Genomic DNA, 21792 nt, shown 5'->3' with positions numbered 1-21792 from the left:
ATCCATTCCAACAATATCCATTGTCTAAAGAAGCTATAGGAGGATCATCACCCCTATAATTGAGTCTTTGAAAAAGCCAGGGTATCATTGTTCCATGCCATCATTCTCCATGCAATACTCCCATTTTGCCAGTTAAAAAACCAAGACTGGGCCAGATGGTAAACCTATTTATCATTTCATACAATATCTTAGAGCAATAAACTCTTATGTTATACCGAGACATGCCATAGTTCCTAACCTTGCCACAATACTATGTAAATGCTATATATTGGGAAGGGCATTACAAAGCACTGGGAGGGGATTTTGGAATAATGGGGCATCAGTAAGATATGCAGCACCCACCCATATCTTGCATATCATCTTGAAGACCTAGACATTGCTTACCAGCATACCAGGGTCCTGCTCTGCCACACCTTAATTCCTGAGGTGCTTTTTCACTTGGAAAAGTTTTAAGGATTCCTTGTGGGTTGGGAACTTTAGGGTTTCTTGGGGTCCCACTGTATTCCCCACAAGGACTGCTACTAAGGGTCAGAGCCAGTTGGTTTCTGATTCTATGTTCAACACTCCTGGTCACTATTCCACTGCAGTCTCCAAGGAAAACCTGACCTTCAAATCCCACCTCTAACCCTTACTAGCTGTGTGACCACTTCACTTCTCCACGCTCAGTTTCCTCATCTCTAAAATGTGTACCCGTAATACCTGCCCTCCCCTCCTTGTTGTCAGGACTTATCTCTCCTGCTTACCTGCCCTTGTCTTTCTGTGACCACAGCAACTGAACAGGGAACAGAAACCAATTGATCAACTTACCTAAGTGTCAATTATTAGTATTTTTAATTGACTGGCAAAACCCCGACAAAAACAACTTTGAGGAAGTAGGATTCGAACCTGCAATTGTTCTCCAGTCACAAGGTGACCTCCCCTACCGGCAAGAGGCTTTTAAGAAGAGTCTCGTGACTGGACTTTCATGAATTGGAGGCGAGCAAAGTGAAACAAGAAAGACAGAAGCGGGTTGGAGCTCGCTGAAGCGGAACTGGGCGTGGCATATGCCCTCTCCTAAGATGGCCTCCGAATCCGCCCATCATCTCAGCTCTTGGACCCGCCCTCTAACTCACCTCCACCAGAGTGAGTAAGGGGCAACAGCACACCATTGGTCAAGTTACCTGTCGCTCAGCCCCACCTCCTTTCGAACAGGGATGGTGGGAGGGGGGAGGTCGATGACAGCTTCACTTCCGGTTCCGGCGGTGTGGGGAGCCGGGCCGATATGGAGGAAGATGCCGCTGGCCGGAGAGCTGAAGCTAGGGCAGGAACAACAGCCTAGGAATCCCGGACTGCAGAGCGCCGGTACTGTGAACAGGGCCACCCAGGGTTTAGGAGGTAGGAAGCGGCGGGTGTACACGAGCCGGGGCTGCCGGTGGGAAGGTTGGGGGGAAGGGCGGGCTGTCCCTGGGGGCGGGGCAAGTGGCAGGGCGGAGTCAGGGGGGAGGGCCGGGCCTGTTCGTTCGTAGGGGTTCCCTTTTGGGGCGCTAGGGGGTAGAGGACGTCTGAGTCTGGCGTGCCAGGATCGGAATGGATCTTTTGAGGGCGGGTGGGCGGGGTAGGGTGGGTCAGCTTTCGGGTCATTAAGAGGTCGGGGAAGGCGGGAGTTGGCGGGTGTCACTTGGCGTTGGTTTCGGGAGCGAAGTTGGGGGTGGGGCACGTAAGAGCTGCATGCATAGATGTAAGAAACGTCCGAAAAGGGGAGGCTGCACTGGTGGCTTATCACCGAAGGGCTTACATAAGGTGGTTCTATAAGATCTAAAAGAGGCAGGAGCCAACTCATAAGGGTACTTTGAATCATCATAGAATCAGCTAACCCCTTGTATGCTCAGGCCCGTCTTTGTTGTTAGTCTAGTAGAGGTGGTGAGAGGGATTCGAGTCGCCCCGACCCAGTCTCCCCAGTTTCGAGTCTCTAGAGGAGACTAGCTCTAGTCTAGAGACTAGAAGAATTGTGGCTTGGGGTGAAGCGGTATGAGGAGACAGCCTGGGAGGCAGTGACATCAAAAGGACTCAAGTGGTAGACCTGGGCAAAGGTGTTCTCCGGTAGGTCCAATCCTAATGAAAATCAGGATGGAGTCAGGCCGATCCTTTTGGTAGACTATATCTGGTGGAGATTAGGAAACAGCATACACTCTTGGTGAAGCTAGATCTCTGTGAACCTATTGCTTATCCAGCTCTGGATGCCTAGTGTAAAGAATAGAGCTGGTGTTTGTACCTAGGACATTTTGCACCCCCTCAGCTAAGTAGTGTAGTGGTTTGACTTTGCCACTGGCCTAAAGTATACTTCCCAGCTAGAACCTTGCCTATAATGGACTTTCCATTTCAGATACCTACCTCCATAATGTGAAGAACTTAGAAGGTATCAGGCCATGCACACGATTAAAGGACCAGAAAAAAACAAGAAAGTAATTGGGCTGGTTGAATTTGGAAAATACGGCTGAAAGAAAATGGCTCTCCGATGGGAGGTTTCATAGAGGGAACAGTATTGGCGACAGCATTGTAGCAGAAAAGTAGGGGGTTAGACTGCAGGGAAGACAGGAATTCAGATACATGTGATTGGAAACAATGATTTTCTGAAAGAACTGAGGGGACTCTGTGTGTCCTTGCTCCTCTTCTTATCCTTCCTCCCAAAGTGTTGAATCATTTCTGAGGAATATTTTCTATCTGCCTATCACAGTTAGAAATGATGTGAGTCATCATCATCAGAGCTCCTTCTCTTTCAAAAAATTTAAATCAGACAAAGTGAAGGTGAGACCTAAAGAGCAAAAAAGTGAGACAATAGGACCAGGAAGCAAAGGAACTTCTAGAAGGGCTAATAAAGGGGGCAGCTAGGTGGTGCAGTGGATAAAGCACTGGCCCTGGATTCAGGAGGACCTGAGTTCAAATCTGGCCTCAGACACTTGACACTTACTAGCTGTGTGACCCTGGCAAGTCACTTAACCCCCATTGCCCTGAAAAAAAGAAAAAAAAGAAAGAAAGATAGATAAGGGCTAATAAGATAGCTTAGTGGACCTGAGATTTGTCATAAAGATTTTCCTCCCTTCTAAAATTAAACTCTTGAACGGATCCCACCCTTAGCTGGATTCTCCTTATCTTCTATAACTCCATGTTCCAGCCCTGCCCAGTGCATCATCAGGTTTACATGAGTTAAACAGGAAGTCTGTCTTCCAGAAACATGGTGTTGTATTTATCCAAGGAAAACAGCACTTTTAGCTACTCAGAAAAAAGATTGGAAAAAACAGAGGAAAGGTCTTGATTTTTCCAGGGCAAACTGAAGCAGTGCTAGTCATTAGGGTCACTCAAATGTGGAGGCCTGAAGGCCACAGTTTCCAAGGAACTGACAGCAAACACAGCATTGAATGAACTATAGTGGAAACCCCAGAGCAAAAATCTGAACTCCCAAGATTGGAACATGTATCTCACACATTCCTTGTTGTGCAGAGACAAGAAATGGAAATGGACCCCTTCTCTTCACTCTCAGAATGAGATACTCATGCTAGAATGGGTAAATATCCTCTGCAGAAGCAGGAAAGAAGGGAAGTGCCTATTACCTTTCCCAATCCCTAGCATAATATTGCTATCTCAGTATTAGCATTTTCAAGTAGTTATTATTCTTTGATCCCCAAATCCTCCTGTCACACTAGCCTCATTTCTTGTGACTTGCCATTCTCTAGCCAAGCCAGTCTATTCCTGTCTTTTCCTACTCTTTCTACTGCCAAACTTTTGTTTAGGCTGATTTCCACTTAGAAAGGAATGGAAAGGGTATTTTTCTCGTTCTTACCCCTCTCCGCTTTCAAACTTATGTTTTTATATTCCTTGCCTCCAAGGAAGCCTTCTTTAGTTACCTTTAGTTACCCTTCTTTAGTGAATAACCTGATCATCATTTACTTTAAATTATTGACTCAACTCTCAACCCTCATGTGTTCTGCTGTGTGTCTACAAGTAGGCTTTGCTTTATGAAAGCTGTGTTTCAGCAAAGTTGGTTAGGAAGCTAAGGAAGCCAGGAAGTAGAGATGAGATGGGAGAGAATTCCAGGCATAGAGGATAGCCAGAGAAAATACCCAGAAACAAGAGATCAAATGTCTTGTTCAAGGAACAACTAAGAGGCCATTGTCATTGGATTGAAGAGTATGTGGAAAGGATGTAAGATATTAGAACACTGGAAAATTGGCCGGGGGTGGGGGGAGGAGTTCATTCTGCCAAATAGAATTTTATATTTGATGCTAGAAGTGATGGGGGGCCACTAGAGTTTAATGAGTAGCTGGATGACATGCACAGACCTGTGCTTTAGGAAAATCACTCTTGGCTGCTAAATGGAGGACAGACAAGAGTGGGGAGAGACTTGTGGCAGGTGAAGCAATCAGCAGGCTATTGCAGTAGTCCAGGTGTGAGGAGATGAGGGTCTGCCCCGGGTATTGGCAGTGTTAGAAAAGAGAAGGGGGCATATTTGAGAGATGTTACAAAAATGAAAGTGATAAGCCCTGGTAACAGAATTGTTTATAGGGGGTGTGAGAGTTAGTGAAGAGTCAAGGATAGATACCTAAGTTGTGAGGCTAGAGAACTGTCAGGATGCTGGTGCCCTCAACAGTAGTAGGGAAATTTGAAAGGAAAAGGAGGAGTTTGATGGGAAAGATAATTAGTTCAGTTTTGGACATGTTGAGGTTTTAAAATATCCATAGGACAGCTAGTTGAAGATGTCTGATAGGCAGTTGGAAATGCTCAACTGAAGAGTAGGAGGGAAGGTTAGGTTTGATCTGAATAGTAGATTAGAGAATTATCAGCATAGAATATGCTCATTGAATTCAGGGAGCTGATGAGATCATTAAGTGAAATAATATGTAGAGTGAGAAGGGAAGAGGACCCCAGGACAGAGCCCCTTTGGTATACCCAAATTTAATGTGACCTGACCTGGGATTGAGGCTCCAGCAAAGGAGACTAAGAAGATGCAGTCTGATAGGTAGGAGGAGAACCAGGAGAGAAGAGAGGATGAAGGAGAATAGGTTGATCAACATTCAGAGGCTACAGAAAGAGGTCATGAAGGAAGAGAATTGGAAAAAAAAAAAAGGCATTGGATTTGGCAGCTAAGAGGTCACTGACAACTTTGTAAAGATTGGTTTTATTTGAATGATGAGGTTGGAAGCCAAAGTACAGAGTTAAGAGAGTGAGAGAGGGGCAGCTCGGTGGCACAGTGGATAAAGCACTGGCCCAGATTCAGGAGGACCTGAGTTCAAATCCAGCCTTAGACACTTGACACTTACTAGCTGTGGGACCCCGGGCAAGTCACTTAACCCTCATTGCCCCACAAAAAAAAAAAGAGAAAGAGTGAGAGGTGAGGATGTATAGACTTCCTCTTCAAAACCTTAGGTTTTGTAAAATGAATTAGTGGTGCACTTGGTCATTTCTTTTTTCTTTCTTTCTTTCTTTCTTTTTTTTTTTTTTTTTTTTGGTTTGAGGGCAATTGCGGTTTAAGTGACTGCCCAGGGTCACATAGCTAGTAAGTGGACAGGTGTCTGAGGACAGATTTGAACTCAGGTCCTCCTGAATCAGGGCCAGTGCTTTATCCACTGCACCACCTAGCTGCCTCTTGGTCATTCTTTGTTTGAAATTATATAAAGTGAATTTACTTTAACTCTGGGGCGGCTGTATGTGTATATTAGCATTGTCTCTACTTTTGTGTCTTTAGTTTGTGTTGGGGATTTATGTCTTATTTTATCTTATGCAACTGGGAGCTCCCAGGTCTGAGAAGACCTTATCTCTCTTTCCTCCAGATTTTTCCTCCAAAGACAGGGATCAGCAACACAGTGGGTTTTCAGGACTAGGGAATTAAGGGCAAGAGTTTAACTGACAAAGCCTAAGGAAACTTAGTCAACCTCTCCCAAATAGTTGCTCTTTTCTTCCTTCCCCTGGAGTGTTTCTAATAATTAGAGGGACACTGACCTTTGGCCCATCTATGTTGGGGGGAAGGGGAGGGACAGGGAGAGGGAGGGAGAGAGAAAGAAGACTCCATACCTTACTCATGATCTTCCACCCCCAGCCCTGTCTTTAGCATTAGAAAATTTATAGAACCAATGAGTAGTAGGGTAGATCAAGAGGAGGAAAGGAGGATATAAGGATCAGAAGGACTAGCACAGGACTGGGAGTAGAGAGGTTAAATTACCAAAGAGGAAGAACTGAGTAGCAGTGGGCTGGTCAAATGGTGACAACAGATACTCCAGCCATGAGGGAAGAGATTAAGAAAGAGAGCATCATGCCAGGTAGACCATTTAGCAATTAAGAGATAACCACAATGGGAGGAGCAGTGGCTTTAGGTCTCTGTATTTCCCCATCTTGCTCAGGGACTCTCCTTTGGACATCTTTAGGGATGTCAATCCCTAGAAACCACACTCACTGGCAGGTGGTCAGTCTGCTTCATTTTGGATCCTACTGAAAAGAATGAGAAGTGACATAGTCTCTGACCAGAGAGATAGACTATCAGAATCCAGGCAGAAACAGGGAAAATTATCTATCCTTGTAGAATTTTAGATCTAGAACTAGTGAACAGACTTAGAAGTGAAGCCTGGTTAAACAATTTGAGAGCTTCTTAAAAGGGCAGGCGTGTTTAAATTATTTGGGAGGGGCAGGCTGGGCAAACATGAGAGGATTAGGCATCTTGGTGTGGGAGGTACAGCCTTTGTGAAGGCTCAGAGCATGAAAAATGGTCAGGGGCGAACCTAAGACAAGAAATTATCAGGCTGCAGTGGTGTTTGACTGGGGTTCCTAGAAGATGAAGTGTTAGCTAGGAAGCCTGGGGATACAGCCTCAGAACTCAAATTGTAGAGGGAGTCCTGACCTCTTCCCTTTCTGCTATTTCTCTTCTTTTTCTTCATCTCATCCCACCGCACTCCCTGCATTGCCAGGCATTCAGGCACAATGGAGGATAAACGCAACATCCCAATCATTGAGTGGGAACATCTGGACAAGAAGAAGTTCTATGTCTTTGGCTTGGCAATGACAATGATGATCCGAATCAGCGTCTACCCCTTCGCCCTTATCCGCACACGGCTCCAGATACAGAAGGGCAGGAGCCTCTATCAAGGAACCTTTGATGCCTTTGTCAAGATTCTGCGAACAGATGGGGTGTTAGGCCTCTATCGGGGTTTCTTGGTCAACACTCTCACCCTGGTCTCTGGCCAGTGCTATGTCACCACCTATGAGCTCACCCGGAGGTTTGTGTCGAAGTACAGTCAGAGTAACACTGTCAAGTCCCTAGTGGCTGGTAGCTCAGCCTCATTGGTGGCCCAGAGCATAACAGTGCCCATTGACGTGGTCTCCCAGCACCTGATGATGCAGCGCAGGGGGGAGACCATGGGCCGATTCCAGGTGCAACGGTATGAAGAGGGTCAAAGGGTAGTGGCCTTTGGCCAAACCAAGTATATCATTCAGCAGATCCTTCGAGCTGATGGAATACGGGGCTTCTACCGAGGTTATGTGGCTTCTCTTCTCACCTACATACCCAACAGTGCTTTATGGTGGCCCTTCTACCACTTTTATGCAGGTAAGGTGGGCAAGAGTGAGACGGGTAGTCGGTGAAGAGTTTAAATACTGAATGTTGCTTATAGTTGCCAATGGCATTCTCTAACAGAATCAGGTTAGCTAATGCAATGGGTCATAAGCATGACCTGACCATGGCAGGAATACTGTGGGGAGATTATAAACCCAGTAGAATGGAGGAGTTGGAAGAGATCCACTGAGTTATTTAGAGATCAGAGAATCATAGATGTAGAGCTGACAAGGAACTTAAAAGAACATCTGGTTGAATACCCCCCCCCCTTTTTTGTACAGAGAAGGAAACAGAAGCCTAGAGAGAGGTTTTATCTTGCCCATTTCATACAAATAGTAAGTGGCAGAGCCTGAATTTGAACTCAGGTCCTCTGATTCCAAGTCTAGGAATCTTTACCATAACATGATGCCTTCTTAGGATGGATCTCTTTCTTTAGCATTGCTTCTGTTGTTAAATTTGAAAGGGAAATGTAACCTTGTATCTTCCTGACACCTCCAGAATTTCTCATTGATCTCTTTCAGAGGCAGGAAAGTGTACCTTTAGGTACTGTCACCCCTTTATTGTGCCCTCTAGTATCTTGCTATATCAGTTATGCTTGTTGCATATCTTCAAATGCTCCTTCCAGTTAAGCTTCTGCTCCCTCTGTTCTACTGAGATTTTTCTCTCAGAAGTCACATTCTATTCATTAGATTTAGTTACCTTTTCTCAGTTTTTTTCTTTGACCTGTCTGTAGCATTTGACATTTACCCACCCATTCCTCCTAAAAGAAAACTCAGTATTGCTAACTCTCTTGAGGTTATCATACTTCTCTTTCTTTTTTTTCTTTACTTTCACTATCAGGCCAGCTAGGTGGTGTGCTGGATAGAGCACTGGCCCCTGGAGTCGGGAGGAATTTGAGACACTTGACACTTAACACTTATTAGCTGTGTGACCCTGGGCAAGTCCACTTAACCCCAGTTGCCTCAAACATCCAAGGTCATCCCCAATCATCCTGATGTATATCTTGCCACTGGACCCAGATGGCCCTGGAGGAGAGTGAGTTTGCACAGCCCTCCCTCACTTAAATCCAATTCACTGCAAGTCATGACATCATCCTGATGTCATAGTCCTCTTTGAGAATGAAGGATAAACAACAACCAAATTTCTAGTGAGAGTAAGGGACGGTGTATAAGGGATTCCTATATTGCATAGGAAGTTAGATAAGAGATTTTAATGTTTCTACTAACTCTTCAGATTCTAAGAACAGTCTGTATTTACTGTCTTACATTCTTAAATTGTTTTTTTCCCTTGGCTTTCATAATCATGTACTGTCCTGGTTTTTTCTCCCCAATTTTTTCAGTTCTTACTTTTTTAAAAAAATTTTTTTTAATTAATTTATTTATTTAGTGAGGCAATTTGGGGTTAAGTGACTTGCCCAAGGTCACACAGCTAGTAAGTGTTAAGTGTCTGAGGCCAGATTTGAACTCAGGTACTCCTGACTCCAGGGCCGGTGCTCTATCCACTGCGCCACCTAGCTGCCCCTCAGTTATTACTTTTGTTGTCTCTTTCATTGGCTTTTTCCTACAGTCTATTTGTGAATGCTCCTCAGAATTCTGTCCTTGGTCCTTTTCTGTTTATACTCTATTCCTTGGTGATCGTCATTTAATCTCACATATCAAAATGACCTCCAAATCTTCATCTTCAGTCTGGACTTCTCTATCAGTATATTCTGCTGACTTCTTTCTTTCTTTCTTTTTTTTTTTTTTTTGCGGGGCACTGAGGGTTTAAGTGACTGCCCAGGGTCACACAGCTAGTAGGTGCTGTGATGTTTAAAATCTAAATGTGTGGTCACCTTAAATTAGAAGCTTTAGCACCATTCTTGGGCTTTAAGCATTTATTAAAGCATACCAGGTAATAGTAAAAAGAGAACTTGTAGAGTTCAGAAAGTTAAGAAAAGGCCTATCTAGCCTAGAGCTCTCCAGCTGGTCTGGTTCTTCTCAAATCCTCCACCATGAACCTGCTTCAACCATGAACTGCCTCAGCAAACTGAGTGGGAATCTTTTTATAGGTCCGGAGCAGAGGTGGTCCTTACACACTGCCTCAAGTTGATTGGTTAGTGTCATCCAAATCCATTGGTTCACTGGACTTGAAGGTGTCTCCTGTTGAGTCAAAGTCCTTAGCTTCTGAGAACAATACCTTCTTATGGTCTGGCTAGGGTGTGGTTAGAAACTAATTAAATTTAAGTAGGCTAATCAGCAAAGTCAGTCACTCTCAATTCAATCAGTTTAGATTAATTTCCAGGTGAAACCTTTGAGTATCTGCCAAACCCCATTATTTTCTCACAGTGTCAAGTGTCCTGAGGCTGGATTTGAACTCAGGTCCTCCTGAATCCAGGGCTGGTGCTTTATCCACTGGGCCACCTAGCTGCTGCCCCCTATCCTGCTGACTTCTTGAATTCAACAGGTCCAAAACTGAACTAATCAACCAAGCTATTTCTATGTATGGGACCACCATTCCTCTATCATCCAGGCTTGGAATTCTCAAAGACATCTTTGGCTCCCTCCTTCATCTCCAATTGTCAAGATGTATCAGTACTCCCTTTGCAGTGTTTCAGATGCTTGTCCCTAACCGACTTGTTTCCCAGGGTCATCTGGAACCTCATTATCTTTCCCTAGACTCTCCTAACTCATCTTCGAACCCCCATTGAATCCAACCTGCACACTGCTGTCACATTAGTCTCCTTAAAAAGAATCATCATGTCTCTTCATGATTCAGGAGATTTCAGTTGCACTTTATTGCCTATCAAATAATGTCCACTCCCCTTCCCCACATTCTAGCCAAACGGGGACTATTTCCTGTGCTTTCCCACCTCAGTGCATTTGTTTATGCAGTACCATCTACCTAGAATTCTCTTCTTCCTCATCTCTGCTTGTCAAAATCTTACTTCAAGGCCCGTTTCAAATGCCACCTTCTCTCTGAAGCCTTTCCTGATTCCTTTCCCCCAAATTAGAGATTATTTCTCTATCTTTTAATGGCACTGTATTCATACCTCTCCTAGTAAGTATCATTTTGGATGATTACTTCATTTTAAGGAGTATTGGATGTTCCTTGAAGGCAAGTACTCTCTTATTTTTGTATCCTTCTCAGTGCCTGTTGCATAGCAGGTACTTAAATAAACATCTTATTAGGATCTTTGCCACCTTCTACTGTTTTCTTTCCATTGTTTCCCGTTTTCCTTTCCCTACTCTCTACAAAGTAAGAAACAGGACTTGGTTCATGCTGTAGCTTGCAGGTTCAGGGGCCAGTTCAGACAAGCTCATTTTGGCTGGTGTTGCCAAGCTTGGTATTCTCTGCCAGTTGTACAATCTTTGTCCTCCGCCTTTTGAGCAAAACAAGACATTCGTGCAGATGGTGTTGCCAATCCAGTTTGCTCTTGCTGGCCTGCTGTCAATCAGAGCTTTGGCTCATGTACTGTGTTTTTAGGGAAAGGGAACTAGAAACTGGAGAACTGAATTATGGGAATTTTGCCATATCAGTTGTGTTTCATTTAAAATATCCCCACTACCACCTTCATTCTTTTTTTTTTTCTTTTTTCTTTCTTTTTTTTTTTTTTTGGTGAGGCAATTGGGATTAAGTGACTTGCATAGGGTCACACAGCTAGTAAGTGTTAAGTGTCTGAGGCAGGATTTTAACTCAATCCTCCTGACTTCAAGGCTGGTGCTCTATCCACTGTGCCACCTAGCTGCCCCACCACCTTCATTCTTAAGTAGTTTAAGAACAAACCACCGAAACTGGAAGAGGAAGATGAAAGGGAGCAGAAGGTACTTTCTCTAGAAGTAATAGGAATTATGGTAACTGTTTCATCAAGGAAACGTACCGTTTCTTGAGGAAACAAAGCAGGGAACTGTAATGATTGGAATGACGCCACCTGCTGGAGAGTTACTGTAGAAGAGTTTCTGCCCATGAAGCAAAGGTCTTTGAGGGCAAGACCCAGGAGTCTTTTCTTTGGCGGCAGGAAGTGACGCAGGCTAGTGGGAGGAAGAAGGAAGAGACTGGCGGCTCCGTCTCAGGGTCTTTCCTCTGGACTCTGGTGGAGAGCGGAGCTAGAAATGTGCTCTCCCTTTAATAGATAGGAATCTAGGCCTTTCTCTCTCCTTTTACCAAATTCTTATTCTCCTTATAAATGCTTTAAAAGTCTAACTCTTACTAAAGCTTATAATTATTGGCGACCACTTCATTAGATATTTTAGGACAGTTTAGCTAGAATTTTAGCCCCTTAACAGTAACTCAGTCTGAAGAAAAGAACACTTAGGGAAATCCTGACTCTATGTAAGTGGCATGCCCTCATTTTTTTCCCTCCGTGGAGGATAGGCTAAAAGAAGGGAGATGCTACTAATTCAGGAGTATAGGGGGAGACTGAGACTTGACCACAAGAAGGCTTTCCTAATGATCTAGGTACCAGCTCCTTTCCTAGTACTTTTGGAATCTTTTTTTTTTTTTTTTTGGTGGGGCAATGAGGGTTAAGTGACTTGCCCAGGGTCACACAGCTAGTAAGTATCAAGTATCTGAGGCTGGATTTGACTCAGGGTCCTCCTGAATCTAGGACTGGCGCTTTTATCCACTGCGCCACCTAGCTGCCCCCTCCTTTCTTAGTACTTTTTTTTTTTTTTTTAGTGAGGCAATTGGGGTTAAGTGACTTGCCCAGGGTCCACACAGCTAGTAAGTGTTAAGTGTCTGAGGTCGGATTTGAATACTCAGGTACTCCTGATTCCAGGCCCGTGCTCTATTCACTGCGCCACCTAGCTGCCCCCCCTAGTACTTTTTTTTTTTTTTTAAGGGGCAACGGGGGTTAAGTGACTTGCCCAGGGTCACATAGCTAGTAAGTGTCAAGTGTCTGAGGCCGGATGATTTGAACTCAGGTACTCCTGAATCCAGGGCCGGTGCTTTACTCCACTGCGCCACCTAGCCGCTCCCCCCCCCCCTAGTTACTTTTGAAGTGTAAACTGCCACTGGCCTGGGCTTGAGGAAGGGAGGCTCACTGGCTTTTTCAGAGTAATGATTTTTGCTGTTTACTTTGGAAATGTGAGGTATTCCAATACAAAGGAGATCAGGAAGAAGTCCCTGTCTATCATATGAAAATAGGTAAGCAAAGTTATAGAATCTATTTCCCTAGAGAGGACCTCTTCTATTCAAATTAGGTGATGTGATTGAAATTGACATTGGAAAGGGTTAGGATGAAAAAGACAAGGAAAAGGGGGCAGCTAGGTGGCACAGTGGGATAAAGCACCGACCCTGGATTCAGAAGGACCTGAGTTCAAATTGGCTTCAGATACTTAACACTTACTAGCTATGTGACCCTGGGCAAGTCACTTAACCCTCATTGCCCCACCCAAAAAAAAAAGACAAGGAAAAGGGTGGGGTGCTGGACCAAAAGATGGCTGCCACTGGAGGACAGTGTGTCTGCAGGCAATTAGAAGCAAGGAACAGAGGGGAGTCACTTGCAGGTCTTTTATGTATTTACTTTTCTCTCCACTTCAGAGCAGCTCTCCCATATCTGTCCTAAGGACTGCCCCCACATAATCTTCCAAGCCATTTCTGGGCCCTTGGCTGCAGCCACTGCTTCCGTCATCACCAATCCAATGGACATTGTCCGAGCCAGGGTACAGGTAAGAAGTCTCTTTGTCATTGTTGAACTCTATCCTCAGCATGACCTCTTAGGCCATACATCTCTTAAGTCCCATCTTCAATATCTGCCTTCATGTCTTTATTCTGGGCCATCTCCCTATACCTGTTACAACTTGAAAGGTAGTGAGCTAGTTACGTCTGGGATTTCATGAAACAGAAACAAAGCCTCTCACCATTGATCTTTTTTTTTTTTTTTTTTGGTAAGGCAGTAGTGAGGGTTAAGTGACTTGCCCAGGGCTATACAGCTAGTAAATGTCCAGTGTCTGAGGCAGGATTTGAACTCAGGTCCTCCTGAATCAAGGCTGGTGCTTTATCCACTGAGCCACCTAGCTGCACCTACCTGTTACATCCTGATCTCTCCATTGTAGCCACATCCCTTCTTGGGGTTACTTCACATTCCACAGACCATTCTACATTTGGATGGTTCTATTAATTTTGTTGTTGTTCTAATTATTAATAAGTTTTCTTAGATTAAGCTTAAATCTGTTTTTGCAGTTTTCATGTTTCTTAGTTTTGTTTCTCTGGGGCCAGTTCAGAAGCATTAATCTCTCTTCTACACGATAGCCTTTCAAGTACATGAAGACCTCTTGACCTTCCTAAATCTCTTCTTTGGGCTAAACGTTCTACTTCATTTTATTTCTTCACTTGGTCTAAACTCAAGGCCCTTCATTTATCCTCATTTCCCTCCTAGATACATATCCCTCATTCCCTCCTAGATTCCCTTGATACTGGTGCTGGGTTATGGGGCAGGGGAGTCATTATAAAGAAATAAACAGTATAACTTCACTGATATGGCATAGTGGGTAGAAATTCTATGCTTGGAGTCAAAAGACCTGGTTCATATCTGGCCTCTGACACTCTCCAACGACTGATGTCCTCTCTAAAAGTGGGTCTGTCCTGAACTGAACACAAAAATACCGATGTGACCTAGCTATGGTAAAGGACAGAAGGACTATGGTATCTGAGTCCTGGTGACTAGAGAGTCTTTATGCAAGCTAAGGTCACAGTAGCTTTTCTGAATACTACATTATACTACAGGCTCTGGAACCTTTATTCCAGTGAAATCCCCCAGATTTCATGTAACTCTCTGAGCTACATTTCCCCAATCTACTTATGAAATTAATTTTTTAAACTCAGGTGTAAGACTCTACATGGATCTCTTTCTAGCCGGTCAAGGCTTCTTGGAATCCTGATTCTGTCATCTAAACATGTTCGATGTCCCTCCTGCTTTGTGGACATCTGCAAATTTGAGGAGCATACCAGCCATCCTTGCCTGCATTCAAGTCATTGATAAATTGTTACCTAGCACAAGATGAGATGCAGATCCTAGGATTCTCCACTAGAGGTCTCCCCACAGGCTGATAATCACCCTTTAATCACAAACTAACCTCCCCTGGGGCCCTTGAGGATGTAGGGTTTTTTTTTTAAACTGTTTAAAAAATTTTTTAAAATAGTATTTTTATTTTTTCCAATTACATGTAAAGATAATTTCAACATTTTTTTATAAGATTTCTAGCTAGTTCCAAATTTTTTCTCCCTCCCCCCCTCCACAAGACAGCAACCAATCTGATATAGATTATATATGTACAATCATGTAAACATTCCACATTAGTCATATTGTGAAAAAAGAATCAGAATAAAAGGGAAAAACCTCAAGAAAGAAAAAAAAAAATGAAAAATAGCATGTTTCAAGCTACATTTAGATTCCACAGTTCTAGTTCTAGATGTGGAGAGCATTTTCCATCATGAGTCCTTTAGAATGAATGATTGTTTTGCCGAGAAGAGCTAAGTGTATCACAGCTGATCATCATACAATGTTGCTGTTACTGTGTTACAGTGTTCTCCCATTTTTTTCTCACCTCACTCAGCATCAGTGCACTTAAGTCTTTCTTGGTTTTCCTGAAATCTGCCTGCTCATCATTTCTTATAGCATAATAGTATTCCATTACATTCATTATCACAACTTGTTCAGCAATTCCCAATTGATGGAGGGATGCAGATCTTGCCCCAGATGCTGAGAGTTGGTCCAGGGGAGTAAAGGAGTCTCCAGTTTGATGGGAGAAATAGGTCAGATACAAAGACTTGCAGACGACTGAGCTGAAGATCTTTGGAAAAAGTCAAAGGAAGCAGAGTTAGAGCAAGTTATAGAAAAGGCTTCTCTGAAGAGGGAAGTGTACGACAGTTAATATTGGCTCATTTATATAGTACTTTTAAGATTACAAAGCTGTTTTCCACACTGAAACCTTGTGAGGTAGGAAGTTTTAGTTTTATTTCCATTTTTTGGATGTCGCAACTGAAAAGGGATGATTAAGTGACTGGCCAGCAAGTGTCAGAAATGAGGCTTGACTCAATATGTGCTGACTCTTTTTCCACTATACTACTGGTTAAGAAAAGTTAGAGATAGGATTGGGTAGAAAGGAGTTGGTTTGGGGGGTAAGGAGAAATTTGTGGAGACTCAGGAGGAGAATGAAATCTGGAAAAGGAAGGGTTTTGTCTTCCTATAGGTCGTCCTAAGTCATAGATAGAGTCTCCTAAAGATGAAGATGTTTCTGAGGAATTAGCCAGAGGAAGAATAAAGAGAGAGGTTCCTCATCTTTGAGAGTCCTTAGTGGGGAGTAGAACATACCTTTCCTCCTTTTCAGGACAGAAATAAAAAAGGATCCAACCAGCTTGAACTCTTGATACTAGTGCTGGGTTTATGGGGGCAGGGGAGTCATTATAAAGAAATAAACAGTATAACTTCACTGATATGGCATAGTGGGTAGAATTCTATGCTTGGAGTCAAAAGACCTGGGTTCATATCTGGCCTCTGACACTTACTGGCTCTGTTCTGAGCTCATTTTCTTCATCTGTAAAATAGGGGTAATAATACCTGTTCTATGTATCCTACAAGGCTGTTGTGAAAATCAAATGAGATCATTTTTGTAAAGCCATCTGCATGTTTTAAAGAACTATATATATATTTGATTATTAATATACTGATTCTTCCCTGTGTTGTTTTTTACAGGTGGAGGGCAAGAACTCAATTGTCTTGACCTTCAAGCAGCTGTTGGCAGAGGAGGGGCCCTGGGGCTTCATGAAGGGTCTCTCTGCCAGGATCATTGCAGCAACTCCCTCCACTATGTTTGTAGTGATAGGCTATGAGAGTCTCAAGAATGTTCAGCCTTCGGTCAGAACTAGTTGAGTCTGGACACTGGTAATGGGTGGTGGGGAGAGGAGCCCTGCCATGCTTGAAGACAGGGACAGAGAGAAAGGGGACAACACCCTCCCCCTGGCCATGCACACAGTCCTCAGCTGGGCTGGCTGCCTGGAAAGGGGATACCAAACTGCTCTGAGCTTGGACCTCAGCTCATCCTGTTTTAGTTCTCTGGCCAACTGAGCCCCCTCACCCAGGGTTCCTTCCCAATCCTTAGCCAATTCCTTTTTTCCCTCCATCACCATCCTTAGGCTGTACATAGGTTGCTTTTCATTCTTCTTTCCCCTTTGATTGCTTTTCCAGCCTTCAACGGACACGATCACCTCTTCCCCTGTTCCCCCTTTCTTAAGCCAACTGATTCTTAATTCCTTTAGGAGGGAGCTGCCAAGAAAATGGTAACATCTTTCCCCACAACAGGGGGAGTGCCCATTTCACCAAGGAGGCAACAGCAGAGAACCTCTAGTTGTCTGGAAAATTCTTCCCTCTTTCTCTGGGGAAGTTGATAGTTTGGGATGAGGAATGGGAAGAAATATTCTCTATGGATTAATGTGTTGTTTTTTGTTACAAATTTTAGTGAACCAGCCTGTTGTCTTAAGGTCCTGCTTAGAACACCATTTCCTGCAGCTAGACTCTATGTCTGCCATAGCCTTTGGAATATGTAGCTTTTTACCTCGATGCCTGGCTCCTTATTCTCTTGTTTTCCCTTAGATCCCTGTCCCAATAGCCTTAGGCAGCACCTTTCACCACTGTTCCCCACCCCAGCCTCCCAAACATTTTCTGTAATAGGCATGATGCCTGCATAACTGATGCTGGCAGGGAAAGAGCAGGCCTAAGAAGCACCCTGAAAAGTTAGATATGATCATGTAGAGGGTTTGAAAACAGAGATGAGGAAGCCTTGCTGCGACAAAGGAGGGGAGAAAGCATGTCATCTTCAGCTCTGGACAGCTTCCAGCCATTTATTCATTTCTTCCCCATCAGTGATGCCCCATTGAGCACTTCAGCTGAAGGATTAGGAATCTTTATAAAGTATTGATGTCTGATATCTTCTTATCTTCTCTCACCTGTGATATTGAGAAGTTAGGGGGGAAAAAAGTTAGCACAGGCACTAAAACCTAGAAGTCTGGTGATGTGGTGGGGAGCAGCCCCATAAACCCAGCTACCCAGGAAGCAGTTCTCAAAAGGGGAAAGGGTTTGCTTCTTTTCTCTGTCTCCATTCATAGCCACCACCATTTTTACCAGCATCTGATACTGCCAAGATTTCCTGTTGTAAGCCCTCCAAAAACCTGGGAAATTGAACCACTTCATGTTCCATTGCAACTCCACAGAGTGAATCAGAGTTAGAGTGAACCATGCTGGTTTTCCAGTGGGGATACTGAGATTGGTTCCTGGCATAGGTGCCTTGTGTAGGACCTCTGCTTCTCCCCATTCAGGAAAGGTTAGGGTGCCTTTCCATTGAAAGGTGCTAGCTTCACAACAAAACTTGATATTTCTGTCCTCTATACCCCACCCAGGTATCCTGGAAACATCTATTTATATTTAACTTTCTCAGCATCAACTCTGCTTTCCATATCCATATTTGTGTCTTTTCTTTAAGTCTGTCTAATTTATGTCAGTCTCTCATCCTCCCCTCTTCTTACTTGTTGAGGTTGTTTCTTCTCTTGTCCTTTTTCCTCCATGTCTTAAAAACACACCTATTCTGAAACATACAACTTTTAGGCTTGGATGTGACCCACACAACGGAAAACAGTTGCTTCTTTTTCTTTACCATTAGTACCAAAACCCTGGTTTCTCTTGGTTCCATGCCTTTCCTGCAAGACTTTGGTCTCGGGCACCCCTTCTCCATCTCTTCGAGTAGAGAATGCGGTGGGAATGTAGAGGTGATTGTACCCGCCCCCCTCTCCGGTTCTGCACCACCCTCACACACCTCTCCTCTGCTTCCCTATAACCCCCCTCGTGTCTAGCTATTTTCTATGTACCCTTAACCTCGTCTTGCCCCACCACTGCTGTTCCTGACTTTTAAGGGATAATGGCAGTGTCTTAAAAGGACTGAGACCCCTCACAAACGTTTATTCGTTAGCTTAGGGATTGGGTGTTGTAGCTCCAGACCCCTGAGTCCAACAGTGGTAGGGGAGAGAGGACTTGTCTCTCTAAGGTAGGAATGTATAGTCCAGGAGGGTAAAAACAATGGAGGGCTGGAGTATTCGAGCTCAAGCTCTCGATGGAGAGAAGCCCGGAGCCGTGGCCCTGTTGTGAGGGGCTCGGCAGAGAAGATGCAGAAACACTCTGACCATTGAATACTGAGTGACATGTAATGTGACTATTCAAACAGGTTTCACTGTTGCACTGTAAGAAGTCTTTGTCGTATGATTAAACATTTTTATTGTTTGAACTCCGGGTCTTGGTATACGGCCTGTTTTGTGGGGCTGTGGGCCGAGTGCCCCGGACCCCATTTCAGTTTGCAGTCTCCGTCCGGCCCGCGCCGATCCTTCGGGTCTCCGGGAGGCCGCGGATGGCGGCCCGCTGCCTCCAATCGCTGGGAGGAGGTGGTGGGAACAACCAATTGGGTCTCTTGGCAGGCGGGGCAGGTGGGGCCGTTTTTTTGGCGGTTTTGACTTTAACATGGCGAACGCGAGCGGCAGTAACGTCGCGTAGCAGCGGTGAGGTGGTGGGAGGCGAGAGTCGTCCCTGGAGGAGGGATCGTCTAGCGCTCATATCCCGAAGGTGAAGCTTCTTGACACCGTGGTGGACACTTTCCTTCAGAAGCTGGTGTCGGCCGGAGGGTAAAGCGAAGCTGTAGGGCTGCGTCCTGAAGTCTCGCGAGTGCTGATATCGTAGTGACTGTACTGGCGGGAGGGTGGTGTTACATTTAAATCTCGCGAGATCTTAGTGGCCAGCCTTCTCACGTGGTTGCTTCAAGCTTTCTTAACCTATAGGGGGCAGTCGTCCAAGTTGTATAGAATGCGTTCAAGCGCCGAGGCCCCGAGGTATTAAGTGGGTGTAAGCGCGCTCTGGCCACCCGTTGTGGAATGGAGGCCGGAGCCGCACCAGCTGGTTAAGTACCCGCCCTCTGCGGCAGAGGGCGCGTCTGCCCCAGACCTCGGAAGTTCCAGGCCCATCTCGGACACGCACCTCTCCCCGCGGGGCTTAACGGTGAGCGTTGGGCAGGTTTTGCCACCCGGAGCTTTCCAGACTCACAGGGGCCAGACCTCCCACCCCAAAGTGTGCGAGGCAGTCGGGATACAAAGATGATTCCCGGCCCTCAACAGTTTAAGCCAGAGAATCAATGCTACCATCAGTTCACTTCAGCATTCACGAAGCGCCCACTGTGTTAAGTTTACTGTGGGTTACTGTGTTTAGTGCTGGGGATAGTGAGGCAGAATGAAACAGCCGCACCCCTTAAGAAATGTGTATTCTCCTTGGGCTTTTTATCCCATTCCCGTCTTTCCTCTGGCAGTTTACCTGCCCCCTAATTCACTTTGCTTTGCTCATCAACCAACCATTTATTAAGTGTTTTCTCTCTGCTAGGGATTGTGCTGAGAGCTAGGGATACAAAGAAAAGGAAAGTTTAGCTCCTGCCCTCAAGGGGATTACAGTCAAACAGGGGAGATAATACGCATATTGGCCAATGCAATTTTTTTGTTGCTTTTTTTTTTTTGGCTGGGCAATGAGGGTTAAGTGACCTGCCCAGGATCACACAGCTAGTAAGTGTCTATTGTCTGAGACTGGACTTGAACTCAGGTCCTCCTGAATCCAGGGCCGGTGCTTTATCCACTGAGCCACCTAGCTGCCCCATACTTGGTCTTTTCTAACACTTCCTGACCCCATTTGGGGTTTTCTTGGCAAAGATACTCTGGAATGGTTGGCCATTTCCTTCTCCAGCTCATTTTACAGATGAGGAAACTAAGGCAAACAGGGTTAAGTGACTTGCCCACGTGACCGTAAGGTAACCTTAGCAGGAAAGGCCTCCTCTACAGAAGGTAACATTTGAGCAAAATCTTGAAGGAAAACAGCTAAGAGGCAGATGTCAGGAGAAAGCATTCCAGGCATGGGGGACATCCAGTGCAAAGGCAGAGTGCTGGGGTTGAGGAAAAGTAGGTCAGTATTATTGGACCATAGAGACCATGAAAGGAGTAATGTCTAATAAGTCAAGTGAAGTTAGGTTGGAGATAGAGTATGAAGAACTTTAGATGTCAACAAGAGGCATTGATTTGACTTTAGTTAATAGGAAGCCACAGAAGTTGGTTGAGGAGGGGGTGATAAAATCAGAACTTTAGGAAAATCACTTTGGTGGCTTGTGTGAAGATGGTTTGGAGAGAAGCAGACCATTTAGGGGGACTGCTGGGGGAAAAAAATACAGTGAGACGGCCTTGAAGACCTGAACTAAAGCAGCTGACAGGAGTAGAGAAGAGGGGAATGATGCAAAATATGTTGTGAAGGTAGAAATAACAAGCCTTGGCAACTGAAAGGATGTGTGGGTGATGGAAAGTAAGGAGTTGAGGATGACACTGAGGTCTTGATGGTGATGTGAAAGCTTAGGTAGTCAGGGTTGGAGATAGTCTAGTTTGAACTGTTTGCAGAGCAATTCATGATGCAAGACTCTGGAGAAAAATTAAAGTTGGATGTATTGATAGGGAAGTCACTTGCATGGAAATATTTGCAAGCCATGGAGGTGATGAAATCACTAGGCAAGAAAGTATAGAGGAGGGGGCAGCTAGGATGGCGCCGTGGTTTAAAGCACCGGGCCCTGGATTCAGGAGTACCTGAGTTCAAATCCGGCCCTCAGGACACTTGACACTTACTAGCTGTGTGACCCTGGGCAAGTAACTTAACCCCCATTGCCTTTAAAAAAAAAAGTATAGAGAAAAACCTTCCTTATTTGCCAGCCCAAAACATTCCACATCTAAAGATCCTATAAAAACAAAACAAAACCAATCCATTTCACCTTCCCATCCCCTCAAGCTATCCTGATTCTCTTCTCTTGACCACCATACCTGAACAGGATTGTTTGATATTCATTGTCTTCATTTTCTCACTCCTTAGCACAGTCATAGACTCTTTTGGTACCTCAAGAGGTATCTACTCCAACCATACATGAACAAGAATCTCTCCTACAGGGGCAGGCTAGGTGGCGTAATGGATAAAGCACCAGCCCTGGATTCAGGAGGACCTGAGTTCAAATTCGGGCCTGAGACACTTGACACTTACTAGCTGAGTGACCCTGGGCAAGTTACTTAACCCCAATTTGCCCCCCCCCCAAAAAAAAAAAGAATCTCTCCTACAACATCCCCTGACATGGTCCTTCAGCCTTGGAAGACTCTACTGAGGTGAAACTGACACCCCTTCTTCCTGAGGTAGT

General features: G+C 44.7%; 2 protein-coding genes across 3 annotated transcripts in view; both read left to right on the top strand.

The window, feature by feature from the left end:
- The first annotated feature begins 1207 nt into the window (after positions 1-1207).
- On the top strand, positions 1208-16424 carry SLC25A44 (solute carrier family 25 member 44). Of its 2 annotated transcripts, XM_043964433.1 has the most exons (4): positions 1213-1374; positions 6933-7570; positions 13094-13221; positions 16248-16424. In XM_043964433.1, exons 2-4 carry the CDS (start codon positions 6946-6948, stop codon positions 16422-16424), a joined length of 930 nt encoding a protein of 309 aa, XP_043820368.1. In that variant the 5' UTR covers positions 1213-1374; positions 6933-6945. The 2 variants fall into 2 exon arrangements, with proteins under 2 accessions (XP_043820369.1, XP_043820368.1); XM_043964434.1 differs by lacking the exon at positions 13094-13221 and having other exon boundaries at positions 1208-1374; positions 16248-16388.
- Positions 16425-19055: 2631 nt separating this feature from the next.
- The window catches only part of PMF1 (polyamine modulated factor 1), a 31921-nt gene continuing 29184 nt past the window's right edge, over positions 19056-21792 (top strand). Inside the window, 1 exon segment of the mRNA XM_044004592.1 lies at positions 19056-19229. Coding sequence (XP_043860527.1) covers positions 19056-19229 — 174 coding nt within the window.

The sequence above is a fragment of the Dromiciops gliroides genome, chromosome 4 (assembly GCF_019393635.1).
Source record: "Dromiciops gliroides isolate mDroGli1 chromosome 4, mDroGli1.pri, whole genome shotgun sequence".
NCBI classification, from domain to species: domain Eukaryota; kingdom Metazoa; phylum Chordata; class Mammalia; order Microbiotheria; family Microbiotheriidae; genus Dromiciops; species Dromiciops gliroides.
This window is presented reverse-complemented; position numbering and strand designations above follow the sequence as displayed.